Genomic DNA, 25,993 nt, shown 5'->3' on the forward strand with positions numbered 1-25,993 from the left:
CATTTCTGAAAACCCCAAACAAAAAAAGGAAAAAAGAAAACTTATCCATTCTCCTCCCAATATTAAGAAGGCCAGAAGAAAACACAGTTAAGCTCAGCCACACAGTCCAACTAATAAACAGTCCAACTAATAAATGGCCTGAGAGGCCATTTGAAAAGCATAGGTGTGCAGGAAGCTGCCTTATACTGAGAGTGCTTCCAGACAACCTGATTATCGAGCATTCAACCCGATTTATTTATTTTTACAGGGAGATTAGATGATGTTGGCTCTTTAATGAACATTTGTTCTGATTTGTTTGTGCGGAGGTTAGATTACAGTTGCATCAAAGCAAGTGTTTCGCACCATTTTCTAATGCATTTCTCCATTACTTTGTCAGATCTTTTGGGGAAGCAAGTTTGTTGTGCAAGAGTTCAAAAATCATCTTTAATTGTGTATTTTGAATTTGCAGGTGTGAATCTCAGCAAAAAATAGCTCTGTGGTCTGCAAGTTCCCTGAATCAGTGCTATTCTATTGCCCATCCAGCTTAGCACTGTCTACACTTAACAGCAAGAGTTTGAGAGAGGGAGGTCTCCTAGACCTCCAGCAAAGATGGAGGAAGGCCCCGGGGGGGCGGGCGGCTGTGCCCTATTATTGTCATGGGACATACTGCCCTTGTGATCCGTGTCGATGCCTCCAAGTTTTAGTTTGTCATTGCTCCCGGAGGCCTGGGCAAGGTCTCCCTCTCTCCTTCCCTCCCTCCCTCTGCAGGATTTGAAGCAGAGGCACCATGCCATGCGTCTTTTCAGAAATTAGTGTCTTCTTGTGTTTGGAAAGTGATAAAGAGCTCAGGGGTGAAGGTATCTGAGTTGTATGTGTGTTGCCCAGAGAGCAGAGCATAAGGGTGGACTAAAAGGGTGAGTAAGATCATACAGCTGGCACCCCATAATAACCATGCCTAAGGGCCATGGCATCCCAGAGTCTCCCTTTCCCACTATCATGGCTACTTATAACAGGGAGGTTTATATATACCAGCATCTCCTTAACTACAACTCCCCTGTAGCTGCTGAGGTCCTCTCACAAATCCCGCAAAAACAAATTAGAGATGAGCTTGCAGTATCTCCAAATCTGGGAGAGCTTTGTACAGCTATTAACCAAATGAAAAACAACAAAGCCAGCGGACCTGTTGGGATACCTGCCAAAGTCAAAGAATCATAGAATCATAGAATCCTAGAGTTGGAAGAGACCACAAGGGCCATCGAGTCCAACCCCCTGCCAAGCAGGAAACACCATCAGAGCACTCCTGACATATGGTTGTCAAGCCTCTGCTTAAAGACCTCCAAAGTAGGAGACTCCACCACACTCCTTGGCAGCAAATTCCACTGTCGAACAGCTCTTACTGTCAGGAAGTTCTTCCTAATGTTTAGGTGGAATCTTCTTTCTTGTAGTTTGGATCCGTTGCTCCGTGTCCGCTTCTCTGGAGCAGCAGAAAACAACCTTTCTCCCTCCTCTATGTGACATCCTTTTATATATTTGAACATGGCTATCATATCACCCCTTAACCTCCTCTTCTCCAGGCTAAACATGCCCAGCTCCCTTAGCCGTTCCTCATAAGGCATCGTTTCCAGGCCTTTGACCATTTTGGTTGCCCTCCTCTGGACACGTTCCAGTTTGTCAGTGTCCTTCTTGAACTGTGGTGCCCAGAACTGGACACAGTACTCCAGGTGAGGTCTGACCAGAGCAGAATACAGTGGCACTATTACTTCCCTTGATCTAGATGCTATACTCCTATTGATGCAGCCCAGAATTGCATTGGCTTTTTTAGCTGCCGCGTCACACTGTTGGCTCATGTCAAGTTTGTGGTCAACCAAGACTCCTAGATCCTTTTCACATGTACTGCTCTCAAGCCAGGTGTCCCCCATCTTGTATTTGTGCCTCTCATTTTTTTTGCCCAAGTGCAATACTTTACATTTCTCCCTGTTAAAGTTCATCTTGTTTGTGTTTGCCCAGTTCTCTAATCTGTCAAGGTCGTTTTGAAGTGTGATCCTGTCATCTGGGGTGTTAGCCACCCCTCCCAGTTTGGTGTCATCTGCAAATTTGATCAGGATGCCCTTGAGTCCATCATCCAAGTCGTTGATAAAGATGTTGAATAAGACTGGGCCCAAGACAGAACCCTGTGGCACCCCACTAGTCACTCTTCTCCAGGATGAAGAGGAACCATTGATGAGCACCCTTTGGGTTTGGTCAGTCAGCCAGTTACAAATCCACTGAGTGGTAGCATAGTCAAGACCGCATTTTACCAGCTTCTTTACAAGAATATCATGGGGCACCTTATCGAATGCCTTGCTGAAATCAAGGTAGGCTACATCCACTGCATTCCCTTCATCTACCAGGCTTGTAATTCTGTCAAAAAACGAGATCAGGTTAGTCTGACATGACTTATTTTTCAGAAATCCATGCTGACTATTGGTGATCACAGCATTCCTTTCTAGGTGCTCACAGACTGTTTGCTTAATGATCTGCTCCAGAATCTTCCCTGGTATTGATGTCAGACTGACTGGGCGGTAATTATTTGGGTCCTCTCTTTTCCCCTTTTTGAAAATAGGGACAACATTTGCCCTCCTCCAGTCTGCCGGGACTTCGCCTGTTCTCCAGGAATTCTCAAAGATGACTGCCAGTGGTTCTGAGATCACATCTGCCAGTTCTTTTAATACTCTTGGATGCAGTTCATCTGGCCCTGGAGACTTGAATACATCTAAACTAGCCAAGTATTCTTGTACTATCTCCTTAGTTATTCTGGGCTGTGTTTCCTTTGCTGAATCATTTGCTTCAAATTCTTCAGGTAGGGCATTGTTTTCTTTATCGGAGAAGACTGAGGCAAAGAAGGCATTGAGGAGTTCAGCCCTTTCTGTGTCCCCTGTTTGCATTTCACCTTCTTCTCCTCTGAGTGACCCCACTGTTTCTTTGTTCTTCCTTTTGCTACGAACATACCCATAAAGCCTTTTTTATTGCTTTTAACCTCTCTAGCAAGCCTGAGTTCATTCTGTGCTTTAGCTTTTCTGACTTTGTGTCTACACGTGCTGGCTATTTGTTTGAATTCCTCTTTGGTGGTTTCCCCCCTTTTCCATTTTTTTGTACACATCCTTTTTTAATCTTAACTCAGTTAAAAGTTCTTTAGATAGCCACCCTGGCCTTCTTTAGGCACCTTCCATGTTTCCGTCTCATTGGTATTGCCTGACGTTGTGCTTTTACTATCTCCCTCTTAACAAACTCCCAGCCATCATGAACTCCCTTTCCTTTTGGTATTACTGTCCATGGGATCTCACCCAACACTTCCCTAAGTTTTATGAAGTCGGCTTTCTTAAAGTCAAGAAATTGAGTCCTAGTATGCTTGGCTGCTCCTTTCCACTGTATAGTAAACTTCAGAAGAGCATGATCACTCGCGCCTAATGATCCTTCCACTTCTACCCCACTAACCAGGTCATCAACATTGGTTAGGACCAGATCTAAAATGGCTGTTCTTCAAAGTGGGCGGAATTAAACTTATACAACTTCACAAGCTCATCGAAAAAATCTGGGAGAGAGAGGAGATCCCAGTAGACTTTAGGGATGCCAAAATTATCATGAGCATGAAAAAGGTGACAGAATGGATTGCAGAATCTATCATGGCATCTCTTTACTAGCTGAGGCCGGCAAAATTCTTGCAAGGATCTTAGCAAACCGTCTCTTAACAATATCTGAGGTGACCCTTCCTAAATCCCAAAATGGTTTTTGACCTTCTAGGGGAACAGTGGACATGATTTTCACCTCTTGACAAGATTCAAGAAAAACGCAGAGAGCAAAACCAACCCCTGTATACAACATTTATTGAGCCTAGGGATTGCTTTTTAAAAAAATGATATTTATTGAAAAAAGAATTTTTAAAATCACAAAGAAAGGGGGGGGGGAAACAAAGTTACAGAAAAAAAGACAAAAACAGAAATAAAAAATAAAACCATCATTTTCAAATTCTCCACTTTCTTTACCTTCTTTCCATGACCTCCTCCTCCTCCCATCTCTTGATTAATAATTGTCACAGCAAATCCTTTCCATAATTCATAATATTCTGTCAATACATTACCTTGCTCTATTTTCATCTTATCTTATATTAAACCTTAAAACTTAAAATTTAAATCTTATTTATACCAGCTTCTCATAACCATTACCTTTTTACCTAATTCTTTAAACATTCTTACAAGAGACTAGTAATTTCATTTCAACATTTTTGCAACTTTCATAAAAACATTTCTGACGATAAAAAAGAAAAAAGAGAATAAAAACAATCCAATCTTCTTCCAGCGTCCCCTCCCCCCGGTCCCGGGATTATCAGTCCTTTTTGTCCCATTAGTCTGGCCCATTTAACCTGGTGATCTTATATCCGAGGCCATCAAATCTCTTCCATGTCCCTTCCGCAGTTCTTCTTCATATTTTCCTTTCACTCGTGGGAACTCCAGCTTGATAGTGTTTTTGACCCTTTTCGACAGATCAGCCCCTTTCTCATAGTCCAGACTAAACTCCATGTAGTATTTTAAAGCATATTTCAAGTAGTAAACATGTTTCCAATTCCCTCCAAGATAAGTCCCAACAGCTCCAAACCTCTGACGGCGCATTGCCAGATTCTGAGAGTCCAAACATCCCTGCATAGGGGGGTCAGTCCAACCCCCCATTTCCAGCCAAACTTTATCTTTCAGAATCTGTTTTTTTCCAAGTTCATTTATCAGATCCAAAGACTCATTTTCTTGCTGGGCCAAAAGTCCCTCCATCTCTGGCGCCCAAGGTTCAGCAAGGTCCTCTTCTTTCAGTTGTTCTGTCATGGCACGCTCCTGTTTTGGTTCCTCGATGGGCTCCATATGATTTCCCACTACCTCTTCAAAGGTTCTGGCCGCATTAGTCATAAAATCCATCTTCTGACTTAACTGATCCAATAGGGCATTTATTTTGCAGAAAGCACCCAACAGTGCTTCTGAAGGCATTGTCCTACAAGGTCACGAATTCTTTCCCACAGTTGTAATCAGTAACAGCTGCAAGTTCCCAGGATTTAGTTACAATCTCACAGTTCCCCTCTAGGGGGAAGACTTCTGGTAGTACTTTTCCTTAGAAACAATAACAACAAAGTTTCTTTTTTAAGATATTTTGTCCATAATTGTTCTTTTAAAAAAGGAAACAATGGAGTCACAATGTTTCTCTTATTTTAACTATCTGTCAAGACATTTATTTCTGGTCAATAAGCTTCAAACATCAAATCTGACACCCCGCCCCAGGGTCAGGACGGTGGAAAATTACTTTACTTTAACTTCACTTCTGCAGGTTTAAACGTGAGCCTAGGGATTGCTGATCAGAAGGTTAGCAGTTCAAATTCCTGCAACGGGGTGAGCTCCCGTTGTTCGGTCCCTGCTCCTGCCAACCTAGCAGTTTGAAAGCACGACGTGCAAGTAGATAAATAGGTACTGCTCTGCCAGGAAGGTAAACGGCGTTTCCATGCGCTGCTCTGGTTCGCCAGAAGCGGCTTAGTCATGCTGGTCACATGACCCGGAAGCTGTACGCCGGCTCCCTCGGCCAATAAAACGAGATGAGCGCCACAATCCCAGAGTCGTTTGCGACTGGACCTAATGGTCAGGGGTCCCTTTACCCTTTACCTTTAAGGCCTTCAACACTGTACATCTCAATGCCCTGTGGAATGTCCTTCTGAAAACTGGCTGTGAACATGATAATATGACAGCAGCAATTGCAGATAGCAATGGCTCTCAAAGTGAACCATTCACAAGTGGGATCAGGTGTTAAACAGGGTTGTGTTATCGCCCTAACTCTATTTATTATTTTCATTGTCATGATCCTACAGTTTGTCAAAGGGAAACTCCCCACCGGGGTAGAAATCATATACTGAATCAAACAAATGAAAAGCTCTTTAATCTGAGTAGGTTGAAAGCAAAGAGTAAGGTTACCATAACTTAAGTCATAGAGCTTCAGTATGCTGATGACAACATAGTGTGTACAACTACCCAAACCATCCTAAATATCTTCAAAGAAGCTTTCAGTGAAAACTTGGGCTATTGCTCAATATCCAAAAAACCAAAGTGCTGCACCAACAAGCACAAAACAACCTATTGGCAGCACCTCAAATCCAACTTAATGGTGTAACACTGGAAAATGTTGATCACTTTCCCTACCTGCACAGTTATCTTTCCACAAGGGCCAACACTGATGACGAAATCCAGCATTGCCTGAGCTCTGTAGCTTTCTCCTGACTGAAACACAGAGTGTTTGAGGACCAGGACATTCACAGGGGAACAAAAATGCTTGTTTACAAAGCTAGTGTACTGCCAGCCTTACTGTATGCTTGGGAAACATGGACCACTTATAAATGCCATCATCAACTCCTCGAAAGATTCCATCAATGGTGTCACTGAAAACTTTTACACATGACTTGGGAGGACAGGTGAACAAATGCCAGTGTACTAGAAGAAGCAAAGATCACCATTGTGATCTTTCTTCAATATCAACTTGGTTGGTCTGGTCATATTGTTCAGATGCCTGATTATCGTCTTCCAAAGGAACTACTCTATTCAGAACTTAAAAATGGAAAGCGTAATGCTGGTGGTCAAAAAAGAGGTTCAAAGACTCTCTCAAGGCAAATCTTAAAAAAATGTAGTATAAACACTGACAACTGGGAAACACTGGTCTGCAAGCACTCCAGTTGGAGAACAGCCTTTACCAAAGGTGTCTTGGGTTTTGAAGGCACTTAAACTCAGGATGAAAGAGAGAAACGTGCTAGGAGGAAGGCACGTTTGGCAAACCCTCACTGGGACCAACTCCCGCCCGGAAACCAATATCCCCACTGTGGAAGGATGTGTGGATCCAGAATTGGCCTCCACAGTCTATTACAGACTCATTGTTAAAACCGTGTTCATGGAAGACAACCTTAATCAGCTACAAGGGATCACCAAAGAAAAAGATAGCCCATGGGCCATAAAATAATTTCCCCCTTTTGAAATGCCCCAAAAGTGTTGCTTTTGTACATTGTACTTTAACACACAACCACATTTATGAAAAAGAACTTGAGATTTTAGGAATAACAAGCTCTGCATCCAATCAGTCCGTGGCAGCTATTAATAGCTACTAGGCAGGATGGCCATCTTCTGTTTCCACTGCTGGAGGTCGTTTGTCTTGGAATTCTGGTTGCTGGGAATCCCAGGTGGGGAGATGGTCCTGCTGGTGAGCTTCCCATCAGCATCTGGTTGGACATTGTGTGGGATGTGGGACTAAATGGGCCCACTGGCTTGATCAAGCAGGTCTATTCTTATGTTACTGTAAGTCTCATTAATTTCCACAAGGCTTCTGCACAATTCGTCTTCTCTGGATTGGGATCCTTGGGGAGGGGAGATGTCATATAGGGATGGGGAACTTTTGGCCCTCCAGAGGTTGCTGAAGTAGAACTTCCATGAGTGCCAGCAAACATGGCCAATGGCCAGGAATGGTGGGAGTTACAGTAGAGCATCATTTGAAGGGCATCATTTGAACAGGTCCCCCACCTATCATCCCTGGAGGGGGTGCTGTTTGTGCTGTCTGATGTGTCACCATGCTTTCCGTGGTGCTGAGGGAACTAGGACCCCTGGTTCTCTCTTTAGCCTTGGGAGAGGCATGGAATGGAGGCTATGTGCTTCCCATGTGCTTTGCATCCTATGCACTCCCACCTCTGGTTTGGGGAGTGGTGGACACACCATGTTAGGCACAATCCATATCTATCCTGTTGCTTCTTAGGAAATTCTGCCTTTTTATGCATTTCCCTATCAAACTGGCTTTGATCTGGATTGAGTAAAAGAACAACGTAGCTGCCTCTTGAGCCAGAAATGTGCACACAGCATGTAGACAGATGTATTTGGGCTGGTGTGTGTGTGAGAGAGAACTCAAGGGTTTTGTTCCCAGCCCTGAAAGGAGATGTGCGTGCTCTTCCGCTCTAGCTGCTTCTTGCCTCTGGAGTGTGAAGGCCGCGCTAACGAGGCATGAAGGGAACGTTGACAGGAGAAAGGGTCATGGCAGCAGGAGGTCCTCTGTGTGTCGCGGCCCCTATTCCTCCCTTCCAAGGGGGCAATGGTTCCAGTTAGGACCAGGTTTGGGGGTCCCAGGCAGCCCCCCATGCTGTGAAGAGGGTGGCAAGAGGGGTTCTGGTTGCATGGATCTGGCGTGGAGTGTGTGTATGCCAGTCATTGGGTGATAGGCACTTTGCAGTTCTTTGGAAGGGAACCAGGAAGTTAAAGAACGCATGTTAAAACATTTTGCTAAATTCTGCACACACAAAACTCAATTTGTTGACTTTAAACAAAACCTACTGACCTGTTTATGTTCGTACTCCAATATTTAGGGGCTGCACAGAATTCGAACAGCTGCAAGAACAAAAAATTTCATTAATTCTTATTTAATGTTACGCTGATTCCCTCGGTATTTTTACTACCCTCAGAAGCTTAGGGAAGCTTGGCCTGGGAGGGGGCTAGTTCTCTGTGGCAGCCCCTAAATTGCAGAAGTGACTTCCCACAGAGGTGCAGCTAAAACAGGTCCAGTCCCGATTTTATGAAAGCCATCCCAGTTTCTGATTTGATTCCAGAATGTTCCTATTTTCCTTAGGATGTCCCTATTTTCATCAGAGAAATGTTAGTGGGTAGCGAGTGAGGTGACTCCTGAGCCAAGGAGATAAGTAACTACACAACCTTTAGAAGACAGCCCAGGATAGGGAAGTTTTTTAAGGTTTAATATTTTCTTATGTTTTTATATATGTTGGAAGCCACCCAGAGTGGCTGTGGCAAATTATCATTATATTATTATGGAATATGGCACCCCTATTTTCATCAGAGAACATTGGAGGGTATGTGAGACTTTTTGGTGAAGGGTGGATAAGGGAATGTCTCATGCCTGATACCCTAGAAGGCTGCTGCAAGTCAGAGCAAGAAATACTGGCCTGGCCTGACGGCCCCCTCCTCCCTGGGCCCCCAGATTATACTGGGAATCATTTCAGCCCACTTTGCTTTTCCTCAGGATGCCGTTTGGCTGCATCGGACTTCGGGATGACAAGAACTACAACAGCCTGTCTGACATCACGGACAAGTATGAGATTGGGCAGCTGCTACGGGCGTAAGTAGGGTAGCAGAATGAAGAGCCCCCGGCTGAAGAGCCACAGCTCCCTGTGGCCTCCGGGGAAGCACCCCAAGGGAGCAAAGGAGCCGGGCCACTGGCAGGCTGGGCTGTTGGGGGCGGGTCTTTGTGTCTTTGCCACCCATTATTTGGAATCATAGCTGTCAGGTTACAGATTTGAAAATAAGGGACCAGCAGCCTTGAAAATAAGGGACCAGCAGCCAAAATAAGGGTCCTGCAGTCTCACTCGTTCCAGGCACTCCAGTCTTCCTGTCCTCCTGCAGTCTGGTCAAACTCATGCTGGGTAGCTTCGAGAACACTGTCCAACCAATTTTGTAACCAGAGGTTCAACTGAATAGAATCTGAATCACATGCACCACAAGGCCTATGCAGCCTCAACTTAAGATGGCTCCCTGGCCTGGCTTTGCACTGCAAAGTTTGCAGCAGCACGTGCAACAAAATGGCGTCCAGCTTTCAAAAAACCCCTCAGCTTGCATTAACTAGCCACACACAAGGCATGCAAGCTCCACCCCCCAGTCATTCTTAGACTTCTTATTGGGTGAGCAACACAGCCAAGCAACACAGTTGGATCCTCCCTCCTCCCTGGCCGGCAGGGAGGGTGGGAGGGAGAGGAGCCGCTTCCTTTGAAATTTAAGGGACATCATTTAAGGGACATTTAAGGGGCATCCATCAATAAGGGACAGCAGCGGGACATCGTGCTGGAATAAGGGACTGTCCCTTTAAATAAGGGACACTTGACAGCTATGTTTGGAATGTCCTGTCACAGCAGTTGGCCAGACGCCCTTTGGCATTTCTGGCACAGCTGCAGCATCCTTTCTTCTCTTTCGCACGGCCATCCTGCACCCAGCAGCCTCAGAGCAGCCACAGCATCTTCTCACCCTTGCCTGGCGCACGTGGAAGTTGGCACTTGGCAGCAGGACAGAGCTCTTGGCCTCACGTCTCTCACGCCACTGCTTTGCGGCTGCCCACCCCGTTAGCCCTTAACCCCTTCCTTCCCTTTGCTCTGCCTTCAGTGCCCCTGACGCACATAATAGCTATGTACTTTTAAAGCACATTTCCCCCCAAAGAATGCTGGGAACTGTAGCTTATTCTTCACAAAGCTATAATTCCCAGCACCCTTAACAAACGGCAATTCCCAAGATTCCCTGGGGTGTAGGGTGTGCTCTAAATGCATGGCACATATGCAGCCGGTGAGCAAGGGACAGTTAGCAGCTCCGGCGATTGTTGCTTTCGTTTTAGCCCATACCCTGCCTGCCATTTTGCCACAAGTGAGCAGGAAGAAGAGGAGCACGGCTTCTCCAAAATGGCCTCCTAGGCTGCGAAGGATCCATGAACTGGCTGCTGGGAGAGACAAGCTGAAGGCCAGAGGGTAGTCCCTTCAGGACAGCACAGGCGGCAAATGTCCAGCCAGCCTATTTGGCATCTTCAATGCACCACAACCATTCAAACTTGCCCGGGTGCCTCTGGACTTGCTTTGGTCATTGCATTTACATCATGCGAGATCACATTCACCCGGTGCTATACCAGCTGCACTGGCTCCCGGTGGGGTACAGGATCAGGTTTAAGGTGCTGGTTTTGACCTTTAAAGCCCTATACGGCCTAGGACCCTCGTACCTACGGGACCGCCTCTCCTGGTATGTCCCACGGAGGACCTTCTGGTCTTCAAACAAAAACATCTTGGAGATCCCGGGCCACAGAGAGGTTAGGCTGGCCTCAACTAGAGCCAGGGCTTTCTCGGCTGCGGCTCCAATCTGGTGGGACGCTCTGTCACAAGAGACCAGGGCCCTGCGGGACCTGACATCTTTCCGCAGGGCCTGCAAAACGGAGCTGTTCTGCCAGGCCTTTGGTCGGGGTTCAGTCTGACTCCCTCTCCCCTTTCATAAGAACTTGCATGAAAGTGGCCTCCCAATTTTTCTCACAGGCCCATGTAAGTTCAGCACAAACAGCTGGGCCTGGTGAGCATTTAAGGTCCCCAACCCTAATCTGCGGGTTGCCATCTGATTGGATTTTATTCTGATCCTGATTTGAGGATGTATTTTAATTGATTGTCTGATTTTATGTTAATGTGTTATTCATTTGATGTTAGCCGCTCTGAGCCCGGCTTCGGCTGGGGAGGGCAGGATATAAATAAAATCTATTATGATGATGATGATGATGATGATGATGATGATGCCTTCCCTCTGGGGAGAGAAGGCAGCCCATGTCCTCACTTCCTCCTCACAACAACCTTGAGCGGGTAGGATGGGTTGAGATAGTGATAGCCCCAGGTCACCAAGTGAGTTTCATGGCTGATGAGGATTTGAACCCTGGTCTCGCAGGTCCCAGTCCACCATTTGAGAATAGGAATGGGGTATCCTCCAAAAGTTCCATCAACCCCACCCAGCATGGCCAAAGGTCAGGAATGATGGGACTTGTAGTCCAGCAATATCAGGTGGGTCACAGGTTCCCTATTCCTCCCCTGAAAGCTATGCTGCACTCCAGAAAGTGGCCTCAAACCCAAAGCATGGAGAACTGATATATTATTGTTTATCAGCCATGGCAGCTGAAAGGGCCCTCTAAAGTCTGAGGCAAGAGGGCACAGGCTATCCCCTTTCTGCCCCGCTTGCCTGCTTCCCCAAGACATGATCCGGCCAGCTACTCAAGAAAGCAAGATGCTGAATGAGGCAGCCTGGGCAGCTCCTCTAGCAGCAGCAGAGCCGTTTTCACAGCGAAAGCGTGTTTCTTTTTTGCCCTCCCCTGTCCCACAGGAAGGAGTTCTGTGAGATTTGTGTGGCCCGCGAACGCCAGACAGACCGACTGTACATCTGCAAGAAGTTTCTCAAGAAAGACGGGCGCAAGGTGCGAAGGGCAGCCAAGAATGAAATCCTCATCCTGAAGATGTACGTGTCTGAGATCGGGGTTTAGGAGTGGGGGGGGGGTGCTGGGAGTCATCCACACTTGCCCTCACTCTGCCACTTTCTCCCGAGGAAACCTGATTGTGGGTTTTCCCAGGGAAAGTGGCAGGGTAAGCAGAATGGGTGGGGTAGAAATATTATTCTTACCTCCCCAAAGTCCCTTTGTCAAAGGTCCCTCCATCCTGCAGGCAGCCCAGGTTGGCATGTCTGTGCCAGTGGACTCCCGGGGGCTCCCTGGCCCTCATCTGTGTATAAAGCTTGTGTGTTTTCTCTGCTGTTCTGGGGAGAAAGAAGCTGTGCTTCTGTAAATCATAACACTCCCCGTAGCTTCTTTTCAGCAAACTGCCAAGTTGACAGGCTGTGGAGCGAGTTCATGGCCACCGAGCCAGAGTTAAGCTCGCAGCTAAATGTTCAGTTATAGCAACGGAAGTGAGGCGTTGGGGCTGGGGAGCTCCAGGATTGTGAGGAAATGAGACAGGGAGACTGGGGGACATGAAAGGAGAATAAAAATATTCACGAAAGCAAATACATCAGGACAAAAAGGTTGCCATCTGTTGTGGGGGTGGGGGTTCCACGGGAAGGCTCCTCTGGTCTGAAGGCTGGTCGGTTTAAGAAATATTTTGTAATTAGGAAATTATATACAGTTTGTGGGTATATATACGCACTGCTGCATTATGAGGCAGAAATTCCACAGATAAAGCTTTCCCTTCACCGGCTCTGCATGCTGAGAAAATCACCACTTGTTGAAAACTGTACCAGGTGGGGTGATGGTGGAAATATATCTATCCTACCTAGTAAGGGCCAAGCAAGGAAACTAAAATCCAGAGCAGAGAAGGCAGGACATCTTGGTGGAATAACCACAAGGTGTGCCAAATGTGAAATGCCTGGTTCTTATACTGCACGAAAGGTGAGGACCCTCTGGCATATGGGCCAGTTTTGGCTCACCAAATATCCTTCTCGCTCAGCTGTTCCTGGTAAGCAAGGAGGAGAGGAACATATGTTGCTCCAGGCTCTGGAAGGTGTTTGTATTAAAGCCCTTCTAAAATGGAGGGGGGCGCTCCATTTTAAGAGCAAGTTCAGTGCAAACTCCTTTGTGATCCTGGAGCAAGTCTTCTGAAGAGCACAGCTTAGAAAAGGCCTGTGACTTTATGTCATTGTGATGCCAAGTGGTTGACAGGTGGGTGTCAAATCTGTCCCACAAGTGGCAGGACAGGTAGGGCTCCAGCCCACTGCGTGCAGGGGGGGGCCCTCCGGTGTTACAGCCTAGAAGTGCCCCCACAGCCCCCTCCCTTCCCTGTGGTAAGTGGGTGAATATGAACTTCCCCTGTGTTGTCTGGGGCATTTGTATTATTTGTGTTATTAAATTTGTAACAAAGAATTTGTATACTGCCTAATCATAAAAACCTCTAAGCAGCTTATGGAAGATATAAAATGACATTAAAATCATCAGTAACAACCGGAAGTTAAAAATAAGACTTAACAAATTGTAAGTAAAGCCACCAATTACACACAAACAAACAAACACACACAGCCCAAAATAAAATTACATATTAAAATACATGCCAACTTTACACATCTTGGCAGCCTTGCTTAAACAAAAACGCTTTTAGCAGACACCAAGAACAATAAAGTGAAGGTGACTGTCTAATGTCAATTGGCAGGCAGTTCCAGAGGGTAGATGCTGCAGCGCTGAAAGATTGCTGAGAACTGCAAAACAAACATTAAGTGGCATTTATAATCCCAGTGGTTTCTACACTGTGATTGTTTCATTAATATTTTTATACCCCCCAATGTATCACAAAATTCAAAGTTAACAACAACAACAACAACAACAACAACATTTTTTATTATTTATACCCCAGCCATGCGGCTGGGTTTCCCCAGACACTCTGGGCAGCCCCCAACAGATTAAAAACAGAATAAAACGGGGTTTCTGTGGGGTTCCCAAGTTCTTCAGGCTGTGGATGAAACTACATGTGACACAGAGTTCTGTGAGGATGTGTGATTTCCCATACCAACACAGAATGCAGTTGAAGAGGGCCCTTGCCACTTTCTATTCAGGCCACACCCAGCCTTGAAAATCATGCCTAATCTGCTTTTAACTGCACCAGGGGGCAGGCTCCATGTTGGGGGGACAGAACCTCAGTTAGTTTTTTTATTGTTTTGCTTGATGGGGAGGGCAGCTGCCTCCCTGCCCCCCCAGCTACGCCCATGCTGTTAAACCTAGCTTTTACCATTAATTTTGCTGATAACGGCAACAGATTTCATGCCTGCTAAAGACAACCTTAACTTGAGGTGCTAACTGCCAAATCATTTGGAAAATATCCCTGTTTCTGCTTTGTAGTTGCACAGCCCAACCCATGTGAGTACTCACATAACTCTCACCCTCATTTTGTGCTAGCATTTGCTAGGGGGAAAGGAGGAATATTAATATTTCTCTTTAAGCAAGTCTCCGTTTCTGCAAGGCAGGTAGATGTAAAAGAAAGAAAGAAAGAAAGAAAGAAAGAAAGAAAGAAAGAAAGAAAGAAAGAAAGAAAGAAAGCCTAAGGCAGAGAGAGCCAAAAGGGAAAGGTGGCAGCCCCTCACCTGTTTCCATCCTAAATTGCAAGCAGCCAACCCTCCCCGCATCTCTGTTTGCCACCATCAAAGCTGTGCGCTTGATTCCCTGCTCAACCTGACATCATCAGAGCTGGTTTTAGCCTCTTTAGACGTCTAAAGGCCAGGCATGCATTATTGACTAGGGCCTTGGGGGCTGGCTGGGATTTCTGCTGACTTGGTCTTTGCACAAATGGTCCCTCAGGTGCAAACAACAAAGCCAAACTGGCAGGGGACAGGCAGCAAGAATGGTGGAAGGAGTCAGATCAGGAGAGAGAGGAGATGGAGGACTGGGCTGGTACTGAAGCAGTTTGGAGGGGTGGAGAGTGGATACTCGTGGAGGGAGCAGGACAGGAGCTCATGCATCTCTGCATTTTTCTTCCAGGGTGAGTCACCCCAACATCTTGCAACTGATTGACACCTTTGAGACGAGAAAGGAATTCTACATCATCCAGGAACTGTAAGTTTCACTGGGAGGTGTAGGCGTACCATGACATGTCAGGCACAAATGTGCCCAAGAAGCAGCTGGTTGAGAGGGCAAGGAGCCCTTCCACCTGCCCTGAACGTCATCATCACCCTCATCCCACCTGAAGGGCTTGGGGCAGGTTAGAACAATTCAAGTACAATGTTAAAAGCAGTTAAAAACAACTTACTATCACAGAAATAATGCCAGTGCCATTTCAATTTGTGTAAAGCTGATTAAACCATGCTAGGTGTTTGTGTGCGCTTGACTGGGTATTGAGAATTGCTTGGTTGGGCTGTGTCTTTGAACTCTGATAATGCCTCTCACCTGCCAAGTAGAGGCCAGACAGGGGCATATTTAAAGCAATCTCACTTTGCAAAAGTAACATTTGCATTAGCTGCTCTGCCCACTTTTGCCTCTGAATGTTTGCACATCTCTGCTACTTTTATATCCCACCTTGACTCCAAGGAACTCAAGGTAGCAAACATGGTCCACCCCTTGTCCGTTTTATCCTCACAACAGCTCTGTGAAGTAGCTCAGGCTGGCTGCTTCGCTTAAGGTCCCCCAGCGAGCGTTGTGGCTGAGTGGGGATTTGAACTCTGATCTCCCGGGGTCCTAGTCTTTGGAAGAGCAACGTAGGAATCACTTGGGCTGTCACTTTTCTGCAATCCATTCTGTTGTCTGGCTACTCCGAATCCAGCAGTGCCCAGCGGGGAATGGGGTGTGCTGGCCTCTTTCTGTTGATTTCACAACTCACGCTGAATTCTGTGTGTCGCCTGCAGGGCCACTGGGGGGGATGTTTTTGACTGGATCCTGGACCAGGGCTACTACACGGAAAAGGATGCCAGCAATGTTGTCCGGCAGGTGCTGGAGGCATTGGCCTATTTACATAACCTGCACATTGTTCATCGCAATCTCAAGGTAAGGAAAGATTCCTGGATCCCAGGCCTGACATGCTCAGAGTGACCTCCCTCCCTCTGATGGGCCTTTCACTCTTCCAACAAGAGGAAAGGGCCCAGAGGGACCCGGAATACATTTGTACTGCACTGTACCATTTTAGGGCTGGGGGGAGATGATGGCTAACTTTGTTCACCTGTGTCTCTGCTGCCTCCAGCTGGAGAATCTCATGTACTACAACCAGAACAATCGCTCCAAGGTGGTACTGCGGGATTTTTACCTCTCACGCTTCGAGAACGGGGCCATCACAGAACCATGCGGGACCCCTGAATATTTGGGTATGGATTTGTCTTTCCCTTTCCCAGAGCTGGATTAAAAACTAAGAGGCATGATTTCTCCTCCCCTGTACAGCTCTAACTGGCCTTCATGGCACATTGACAGAAACTAGGAGCTTTGTAGGCTGCCCAACACTTCTTTCCTCACAGGCAAAAATTCAACAGATAGCCATCCTTCTGGCACAGAGACACAGTGACAAAGAAGACATTGCCTTTTGCATTTCTGCCTTCCATACGGCTGCTAACAGCACACCACCTTGGCCGGGGGGGGGCTGGGAAGGTGAAAAGCAGCACCTGGGCACCTGCCTCCTAACACCACTAGTTTTGTCTTAACCAGCTCTTCAATGTTTCCCCCCTCTGACCCATATGTGTCTCTCCCCACAGCTCCTGAAGTGGTTGCTCGGCAACGCTATGGACGTCCTGTTGACTGCTGGGCTGTTGGAGTTATCATGTTTATTCTGTGAGTTCCACCAGCATATGTGTGTGTGTGTGTGTGTGTGTGTGTGTGTGTGGAAAAGGTGGGCAGAAAGGAACCTAGGAAAGGCCAAAGTGGCAGTCTCACAACAAGCTTGACAGACATGCTTTGCCAGACATCTGACCCACAGGTATGGCCTCTGAGATTGGCAGACACAAAGCACAGGGCCTTCAGGGCAGGTCTTCAGATGTTCCTTGAAGACTCATTTCTTCCCGTCTGCCTTTCTTTGGCCACATTTTTTACTGCTGATTCCTGAGACTAGATGCTTCCATATTCTTATTTATTTTTTTAACCACTCAACTCTACCCCCACTGGATCTCCTTTAGTTATATGCTGCCTTGCGAGGCTATTCCCTGAGAGGTGGAATATATGATTATTTCAATGATGTGTTTGATTCAGAATTGCTTGGGTCCAAGTCTTCTGTTGCCTTGTAATGATTTGATTCACCCCTATTACCTGCCCCCCCCAAAAAAACAGGCTGTCTGGGAACCCCCCGTTCTACGATGACACAGATGATGAGAACAGCAACAGCCACAACCGCCGGATATTCCGCAAAATTCTGGCTGGGGACTACGACTTTGACTCCCCCTATTGGGATGACATCTCTCTTGCCGGTAAGAGAGGGAGGCCTGGCCAGGACTCTGGGAACTGACTCGATTCTGACCAGACTCCTCTAGCCTAGTCTAGACATGCAAATGAATGAGACAGTAGAATCCCAAGACGGAAAGTGGGCGATTTCAGGCTTCAAGTGGGAAGGACATTGGTTGTTAATATAAAACTTTGCCTGCTTGTTTAAATGAATGAATGAAGAAAGCACACATGGGGAGAGCATCTTTTAGCACAATCTTCTGTGTGGGTTGATTTGGTTAAAAGGAAAACAGATATGCTATAATAAAAGGATAATTCCCTGGATGCCAAGATCCGGGTTTGGGGCAAGTGCAGTCATACCTCGGAAGTTGAACAGAATCCGTTCGACTTCTGAAATGTTCAACTTCCAAAGTACGGCTTCTGATTTGCTGCAGGAAGTTCCTGCAGTCAATTGGAAGCTGCGGAAGCTCCATCGGACTTTTGGCTTCCGAAAGAACATTCAAAAACTGGAACCCTCACAGTTTTCGATTGTTCGGAAGCTGAAACGTTCAACTCCCAAGGCGTTCGGGAGCCGAGGTACGACTGTACTCTTTGGCAAGAGAGCCTCAGCGGATTTTCAATCACAAAACGTGCAAGACTAATATAAGCCTGGCAGGACAGCTTACTCTATGGTTTTAACCCCTTCATGCATTAATTGGAGTTTAGCATGTTGGTTATATCAGGCTGGGTATCTCACACACTCCTCACTGTGGTGGTCTTCTTTCCACCCCCCAAAACTACATAAGGAATTCAAAATGTATGCTCCTCTTGTTACTTGAAATGGTAAAGCCCATTCTACCACGGAACATGTATTCTAACCTTGCTCTGGGTCACGGGGGGGACGGGGGACAGAGACGACAATTGTTCACTTTCTTTAATGTTTCCCACCAACCACCCTTTTCCTTTCTCCCATGCAGCCAAAAAGTTGGTGTCACAGCTTATGGAAGTTGACCAGGACCAACGTATCACTGCCCAGGAGGCACTGGGACATATCTGGTGAGAATTCACCATTCATGAGGCCCTCCCTGGGCCCTCAACATACATGTGCATGGGGGGAAATTGGTTGCTTATTACATATTGCAGCATTTATTAGATGACTATGAATGAAACTAAATTCTATCAATACTAGCAGGACGTGTGTGAATATATTGCTTCAATCCCTTTTATATACTGTATACCAAAATCCATATGATATAATAGACCTTTCATAAATTTCCAGGAGACCCTGTCAAAAGCTTTTTCAGCATCTACAGCCATTAAGACTGCCTTCTTTTCTATTCTTAAATCTAAATACTCTAATAAGTTTATGATGTTTCTAGTGTTGCTATGAATGTGTCTCCCGGGCAAAAAGCCAGCTTGGTCATTGTGTATAATCATCTGGAAGACTTTTTTGGATATTTCAGCTAGAATATTTGCATATAATTTATAATCGTTATTTAGAAGTGCAATAGGCCTATAGTTGTTAATAAGTAGATGGTCCGTTCTCTGTTTTGGAATTCATGCAATAAGGCTGTCTTTCCAAGAGTCCAGCATGATTCCATCTTTTAAGATGTTGTTCATGATATTTCTTAATGGGTCAGACAGGATGTCCTCATTTTTTTTGTAATATATTGCTTCTTCTAAGAGAGCAACCCACTGTGTTGTATCATTCAAGCTCAGCCTGACATGCCCATTGTACAGCCTGGACAAGTGTCCACTATTTCGAGACCTATCAGGGTGTACTTATGCTCCTTGTCACTGCAGTTATATTATGATCTCAAAGAACATACCCAAGTACAGACCACTCTCTGGAGGTGTCAGACTTGTGCAATGGGTATGAATCTGGTTTCCTGCCTAGGACTTTCAATCAGTCCATCTAGAGGGAATATTTCATCCCACATCCAGCCTCTCTCTGGGGCTCCATAAGGTATGTTCAGGTGCACAGATCCTTGGGAGAGGTTCTTTTCTGACCTGCTAACATTTGAATTTGGCAAGACCTTGGGAGGGAGAGGGCCTCCTCAATGGCTGCTCCTAGGTTCTACTAGCAAATACATTTTCATTTAGATAGGCCTTTGGCCCATAAGCTGTATGTAGTCATTGGTGTTCACTGACTGGTTTTTTTACTACAGTATTCCATTTGGTAGAGAGGCAGGATACTAACTAAATATGCCTCCCACAACCGTGCCAACTTGCAGGTGTCCCCAGAGCCTTTTCCTTATTTCTGGTTCTTGTCTAAGAACACTAGGAAAACCAGATGGTAAAAACACTGAATTGTCCCTGTATTATTGAAAGCCTACACTCTCTCACCTGCAATTCTACCTTCTTTACCTCTCAGGATATCTGGAAACATTGCCTCTGAAAAGAACCTCAAGGAAGGGGTCTGCGCCCAGATTGAAAAGAACTTTGCCAAGGCCAAATGGAGGGTAAGTGAGTCACATGTCACATGGTGGCGCTGTGGGGAAGAGAGCAGTGGTCAGCCACTGATCTTAGCCAAAAGGCTGAGAGGCTATTGAAATCCAGCAATTTTGATCAGAGTCCCCTGGCTCCAAATGCAGCTCCCTCACCAGAGGCAGAGTTGGAGGAAGAAGGGCATGGGATCGGTCAAAAATATGTATCTTATTAAAAAACAGCTCATGCCTTTCTCCTGAAATATTATAGCACTTGTGGAAATCAACAAGATTAGTGTCCCATGTGAAGAATGTGTCCTGACCACACTGCATGTGGTCCAGTCAGTCTTAGCTGGAATCCAACTGGGCAGCAGCAATTTTGCTCTGACCCACTTGGTGCTGCCTCATGACCCACCGGTGGGTTCTGGCCCACAGGCTGAAGACCTCTGATCTAGGCAGTAATAAGAATTATGATGTTGTAGGAAGCAGATACACTGCAGGGGAGTCTAGGGAACCAGGAAGTGTTCTGGGGCACAGACTAAGTTGACATGAAGTGCTGGCCAGGCCTATGGGACCAACCTTTCCGTTGTGGCTCTGGCCTCAAGCTCAGGGTGAAAGGAGGAGGATGAGCTAGCTGAGTCTGAGGCTCTTCAGTCTTTCCCTATGCATCAGCAACCCAATTCGATGTGACGTGATGTGTCTTTCAAAGCCAATGGTTCCAGGAAATCTGTAGACAGCTTCCCTGGAACCATTGCAAGCAGGTCAGAGATGGCGCTGTGCTCTGTCCTGCTTACCAGTTTTGGCAGCCTAGGCTATGAATGTCTCTGCCTCAGACTCAGGAAAAATTGGGGGGCTGGGGGCCATTATTTGACATTGCCCTTCTTTTTGCAGAAAGCCATTCGTGTTACTACATTCATGCAACGTCTCCGGGCTCCCGATGTCGGTGGCCGTCTGCCCGTGACTCCGCGTTCCTCCATGAGCGTTGCTCATGAGGTCACCATTGAGGCACCCAGGCTGGCCAAACGTTTGGAGACTCCATGCACACCGCAGGAGCAGCAGAGCAAGATAGAGGAAGTCATGGAGGCGGAGGAATAATGGCCCCTGCTTCCCTGATCCCATATTCTGATGCCTTCTCTGCTCTTGGAAGGGGTGGGTGGGGTCTGTGGGACAGTAGTTAGGGTAGTTATGGGGCAAGGAACTAGGGAGACCCTTAGCAGTGTTATTCTCTCCCCCCACCCCTGCCATTGGTCAGGAGCAAGAGCTATTTGGTTTGGACAGACAGGCAGCCAAAAAGGAGAGATGGACCCGACCCCACAGAGATGTGTATGGGAAGGGAGGACTGAGCATAAGAAATATGTTAGGACAGGGTGGTGGTCAGCTACCCCACTCCCAGCTCCCTGGAAAATGCACCTGTCTGAGCAGAAGGGGGGGGAGACTTCTTCCTAGGCCTTCCCCAGTAGTGGGTGCCAGCTGTGCCCCTTGCCATGTTGCATCCACCACCCCAGCGCAAATGCGGAATGCCTTGCAGAGTGACTGTCTCTCCCAGGCCTCATGGATCCACATCCCACACATCTGCATCCTTGCCTTTGCGATGTCACAATGGCTTCAGAGGAGTTCCCTTCCTCCACAAAGAAGCTGGAAGTATGAGCCAAGAAGGGGAAACCTTGTCCTCCTCTTTGCGGGGGCCTTGGGATATGCCAAGCATTTGCAAACATCAGCCAATAATGGAATGGGAAGTAGTTTCAGGCTAGTGAAGCAAGTGTTGGAGAAGAATCCATTCCATGGAGAAAGGATCCGTTTCCCAGCCTTTCCCTGTTCTATTTGCCCAGTCCGGCATTTCACTTTGAGCAGGGGCAGCAACAGCAGCCAGGTGGGAAACTTGGTACAGATGACGGCCCTCCTGGTTTGGATCCCCAACCTCAACCGGACTGTGCAAGGAGGGGCAAGAGAGGTGCATGTCTAAGCCAGCTGCATGTTTTATGAAGATGCTATTTTAATACAGAAACCTCTCAGCTGCCCCTCCCCTGGTGCTGTCTTTCCCCTCTCCTGGGGCAGCTCTGGGAAATAAAAAATAAACAGAGTCTCTGGTTATTGATGATCTCTTTTTGTTGATGGTGAGTGTTATTCTTGAGGTAATTGGTACTGGAATCCTTAAACAAGGTGGGGGAGAAGGGCCTATTTTGAATTCTAACCCCCCCCCCCCATCTGTATATAGTAAATACAGTTCCCTGCTTTCTGTTGGCTTGATTATGTAATCTGTAGTCCTGCGATAATGCTGCCATCTTATTTCTTTAAACAGCAGAGGAGTCTTCTGGGGCTGAAGCAAGCCAAATGTGAGAAAAGCAAGCACAGAGGGAGGCTTCCTTAGACCAGTGTTTCCCAACCTTTTTTGGGCAAAGGCACACTTGTTTCATGAAAAAAATCTTGAGGCACACCACCATTACAGCCCCGTGACGTCAGCGCGCAGCGTCACGCCGGGAGGGACATGAATTGCTAGCAAATTACATAATCACCTCCTTGAGGGCTGGCTCATCTTCTCCGAAGGCAGAACCCCATTAATTAACAGCACAGACTCACACCATAGCCAAGACGAGGGGGGAAAACCTCAGTCATGCACAGTCATGCACATGTGGGGGCTAAATGAGGACGAAGACCGGGCAGAGAGCAGGGTTCAAATCACCCCACCTGGCCAGGACAATCCCTGGGTGCTCCCTTGGGCCACTCGCCTGACCCACCTCGCAGGGCTGTTGTTGCGAGGAAAACACAGGGAGAACCACGCGCGCCCCCGGGAGCTCCTTGGAGGAGAAAGCGGGCGATGAATGCAATGCACGAAATATATGAGAGGCGACCAGGTTTTGCAGGTGAGGGGCCCCCGCCAGCCTCCGCTTCCAACACCCGGCGCAACGACGCCGAAGTTTCCCCCCGGGCTCGGGGAGCAGCGCTGCTCCCCCCCGGCTCCCCTTCGCCCTCCTGGCTCTCTCTGCCGCCCACTGGGGACCCCCCTCACCTGCCAAGTCCGGAGCGCCGGTGGAAGTTGCATGCATGCATGCAGGGCGCCGCGTTGCCATTGCATTGCACTGCACTCCATTGCATTCCGTCTGCGCGGAAGAGCCCCTGCCCCCCCCGGCCGCCGCCGCGCTCATTCCATGGCCGGGAGAAGAGCGCTTCAAACAAAACGCCCGGCCCGCCAGGCCACGCTGGGAAACGTAGTTTGCGCACCCTGCGCAGGCGCGGAGCCCAAGGGCGAGGGGACTACGGATCCCGGCAGCCCTCACGCCGGGGATGGAGGGGGAGAGGCCGGGTGCAGGGATGGAGGGACGGGTGGGCGAGCGAGTGAGTGAGTGGCAGCCGCCAAGCCTTGGCCGAGAGCCAGGAAGGGCTTCCCCGGAGGAGGAGGAGGAGGGAGGCGCAGAGCGGGAGGGAGGGAACCCCAGGGGTCATCTAGTGACGGCGCCCCAATCGAAAATTTGACTTAAAAAAAAAAAACCTTTCGAATTTTTTAATTTTTCCCGCGGCACACCAGGCAACATCTCGCGGCACACTAGTGTGCCGCGGAACAGTGGTTGGGAAACACTGCCTTAGACTAAAACGGCCTGTTCGTCCATCTTAGCTCAGTATTTCTAGTGACTGGGAATGGCTTTCCCAAGGCTTCAGGCAGAGAGTCTTAAGTACCTCCCTAGATCAAACCAAAGGAATAATCTAGAATGACATTGGCCTTTCTATTCATAGATTCTTAAAAAAATAAAAATGTGATGTTTTTGAGCTCAAGCCAGCCTAGGCACATGCTGTCCTGGAAGCAAGTGTGCAATTCCCCCATTTCAAATATATGGTAATGGGGTCTCAACTGGTGGTGACTGACAAGGAATGGAGTTGTAGTGGATGGGCTGGTGATCCTGCTGAGCAGCATGTGGCAGCTTGAAAAGCCAAATTCCATGTTAGGAGTCATTAAGAAAGGAACAGAAAATAAAACTGCCAATATCATAATGCAGTTATACATATCTGTGCTGCAACCACACTTGGTATAACGTGTAGAGTTCCGGTCACCTGACCTCAAAAAGGATATTGTAGAGCTGGAAAAGGTCCAGATGAAATTCTCAAGAGCAACTCTCCCACACAGACAGGGTTCAGAAAAAGAAGAAGCAAGGGTTGGGCCACAACAGAGGTGGAGAATATGTGTGAAGATGCTTGGTGTGGAGAAAGCAGATAGTGAGAAGTTTTTCTCATAATACTAGAGCCAACCAATGAAGCTGAATGTTGGAAGATTCAGAACAGAAGAAAGTCCTTCTTCACACAGGGCACTGGTAAACTATGACATTTGCTCCCATGAGGAGGCATAGTGAGAGTCACCAATCTGGATGGCTTTAAAAGAGGATTAGACAAATTCATGGAGGACAATGGCTACTAGTCATGTCAACAATGTTCTGTCTCCGTTTTGGAGGCTGTATTGCCTCTAAAGATCAGCTGCTGGGAATCACCTATGGGGAGGTGGCTGAGAGACTCGGGTCCTGCTTGGGGCTGCCCCCAGGCACCTGCCCAGCTCCTGTGAGAATGGGATGCCGGAGGCCTCTTCTCTTGCTCTTTCTTCTCTTCTCACTCTTGGGCACTTTCTCCTTATGGGGGATACAGTAGACCTCAGTCATTGAAAACGGACAGCCAGAGACTCTTGACTCAAATTAATCTGTCTCCCTGCCACTTCCTTTTCTTCCTATGTTCAGTCTCTTATCTGAAACACAAATTTCCCTAAAGAAAATGGTTGGGACCAACTGAAGCTGCCTCTTCTATCATGAGAGCTGGTTTTCCAAATCCCAGATACATTGTGGTTGGCTATGGTTGCAGGGGAAAGGAAGAGCATTCTGTGTGTCAAACTGCTGACAACACACTCCAAAACTCCGGAGGACTACACTCAGCAGCTTCATATAGATATTAAACAACATGGGGGATAGAACTGAGCTTTGAAGGACCTCATATTGAAGGTCCCATACTGCTGAAAAACAGTCCCCAAGCATCCCAACTCAGATAGCCTCTCCAGGGGAATACAGTGGTTGATGAAATGGAAAGCCACCAAGAAATCAAGGAGAATTAGTTTTCTCCTGACTGAGGTAATCATATAAAGTGACCAGGGCAGTTTGTGCCAAAACCAGGTGAAATATACTCAGAGTCGCAAAGTGATTTCATGCTCTTTATTCAGCTCATAGTGGTGAGGAGGAATGAATGAAAGTCCCCTCACAGTATCTGCTTTATATACATTATTTACACAATAGGCTGCCCATGATTGGCTAATTCCGGAATTCTACTGTAAGCCAATCAGGTTGTGGATTCACTTCTATCTGGAGCAGGATTGGGTGGTTCCTGCCAACCAATCATACTGCTGCATTGTTCTAGGACCAATCAGACTGCTGCATTCTGAATCCTATTGTTCTAGGACCAATCAGACTGCTGCCTTTTGGATCCTATTGTTCTAGGACCAATCAGCCTGCTGCAGTTTGGATCCTATTGAACTCAGTACATAACACCCCTCCCCTCTAAGTTCCAGTCCTGCCCGGGAGGTCGCATTCATAATCCTCGAGGTACGCCGGCGGCCTACGTGTTCGTTGCGGCCTGGGGTGTTCCCTGGTCCGGGCTCCAGGTTCTGGCTCGTGTTCCAAGGATGCTGGCTGTGATGGGGCTGTTTGGTCTGGTGCAACTGGCTCGCTCAGTCGTGGTTCTGGTTCCGGTGTCCTTTCGGCCTCACGGGTCCTCTCTGTATTTACTGATTCTGCCTCTCCTGCTGGCCCCTCCTGCTCTATGGGCCTCACTGCCCCGCTGTTCCCTTGGAACTCCTCTGACCTGTCCTCCTCCTGGTTTTCTCCCGGAAATCGTCGCCGTATCTGGTCGCAGTGGCAGCACCAGCATTGCCCCCCATCCGTTAGCACCTCGTACGACACTGGGCCAGTGACCCTGGTGACTGTGGCGGGTACCCATGCTGGGCCTGCCCCAAAATTCTTTGCGTACACTGGGTCCTGGGCCTCGAAGGTCCGGGGGTTCCTGCCTTCCCCCACCACTACCTCATCCTGAGCTCTATCGGGGTGAAGGCGGTCCAATCTGATTGCAAGGCGCCGACCCATTAGTAGTTCAGCGGGGCTCCGGCCAGTCGTTGAGCTGGGGGTGCTGTGCTGTGCTAGAAGGAATGTGGCAAGGCGGTA

General features: G+C 47.5%; 1 protein-coding gene across 5 annotated transcripts in view; it reads left to right on the plus strand.

Moving 5' to 3' along the window:
• The window catches only part of LOC309522519 (caM kinase-like vesicle-associated protein), a 42,514-nt gene extending 20,605 nt beyond the window's left edge, over positions 1-21,909 (plus strand). For 3 of the 5 annotated variants that reach the window (XM_082205860.1, XM_082205861.1, XM_082205862.1), the window contains exons 2-11: positions 9,043-9,138; positions 11,907-12,038; positions 15,034-15,108; positions 15,894-16,032; positions 16,226-16,346; positions 16,728-16,803; positions 17,296-17,432; positions 18,363-18,441; positions 19,760-19,847; positions 20,703-21,909. In XM_082205860.1, the coding sequence (XP_082061986.1) occupies positions 9,043-9,138; positions 11,907-12,038; positions 15,034-15,108; positions 15,894-16,032; positions 16,226-16,346; positions 16,728-16,803; positions 17,296-17,432; positions 18,363-18,441; positions 19,760-19,847; positions 20,703-20,906 (1,147 nt within the window). In that variant the 3' untranslated portion in view covers positions 20,907-21,909. Of the gene's footprint in view, positions 1-9,042; positions 9,139-9,851; positions 10,726-11,906; positions 12,039-14,729; positions 14,947-15,033; positions 15,109-15,893; positions 16,033-16,225; positions 16,347-16,727; positions 16,804-17,295; positions 17,433-18,362; positions 18,442-19,759; positions 19,848-20,702 lie in introns of those variants that run through there. The other 2 variants (XM_082205859.1, XM_082205863.1) reach the window with 2 other exon arrangements.
• Positions 21,910-25,993: the final 4,084 nt, after the last annotated feature.

Source organism: Podarcis vaucheri, assembly GCF_965113315.1.
Source record: "Podarcis vaucheri genome assembly, chromosome: 17".
Taxonomy (NCBI): Eukaryota; Metazoa; Chordata; class Lepidosauria; order Squamata; family Lacertidae; genus Podarcis; species Podarcis vaucheri.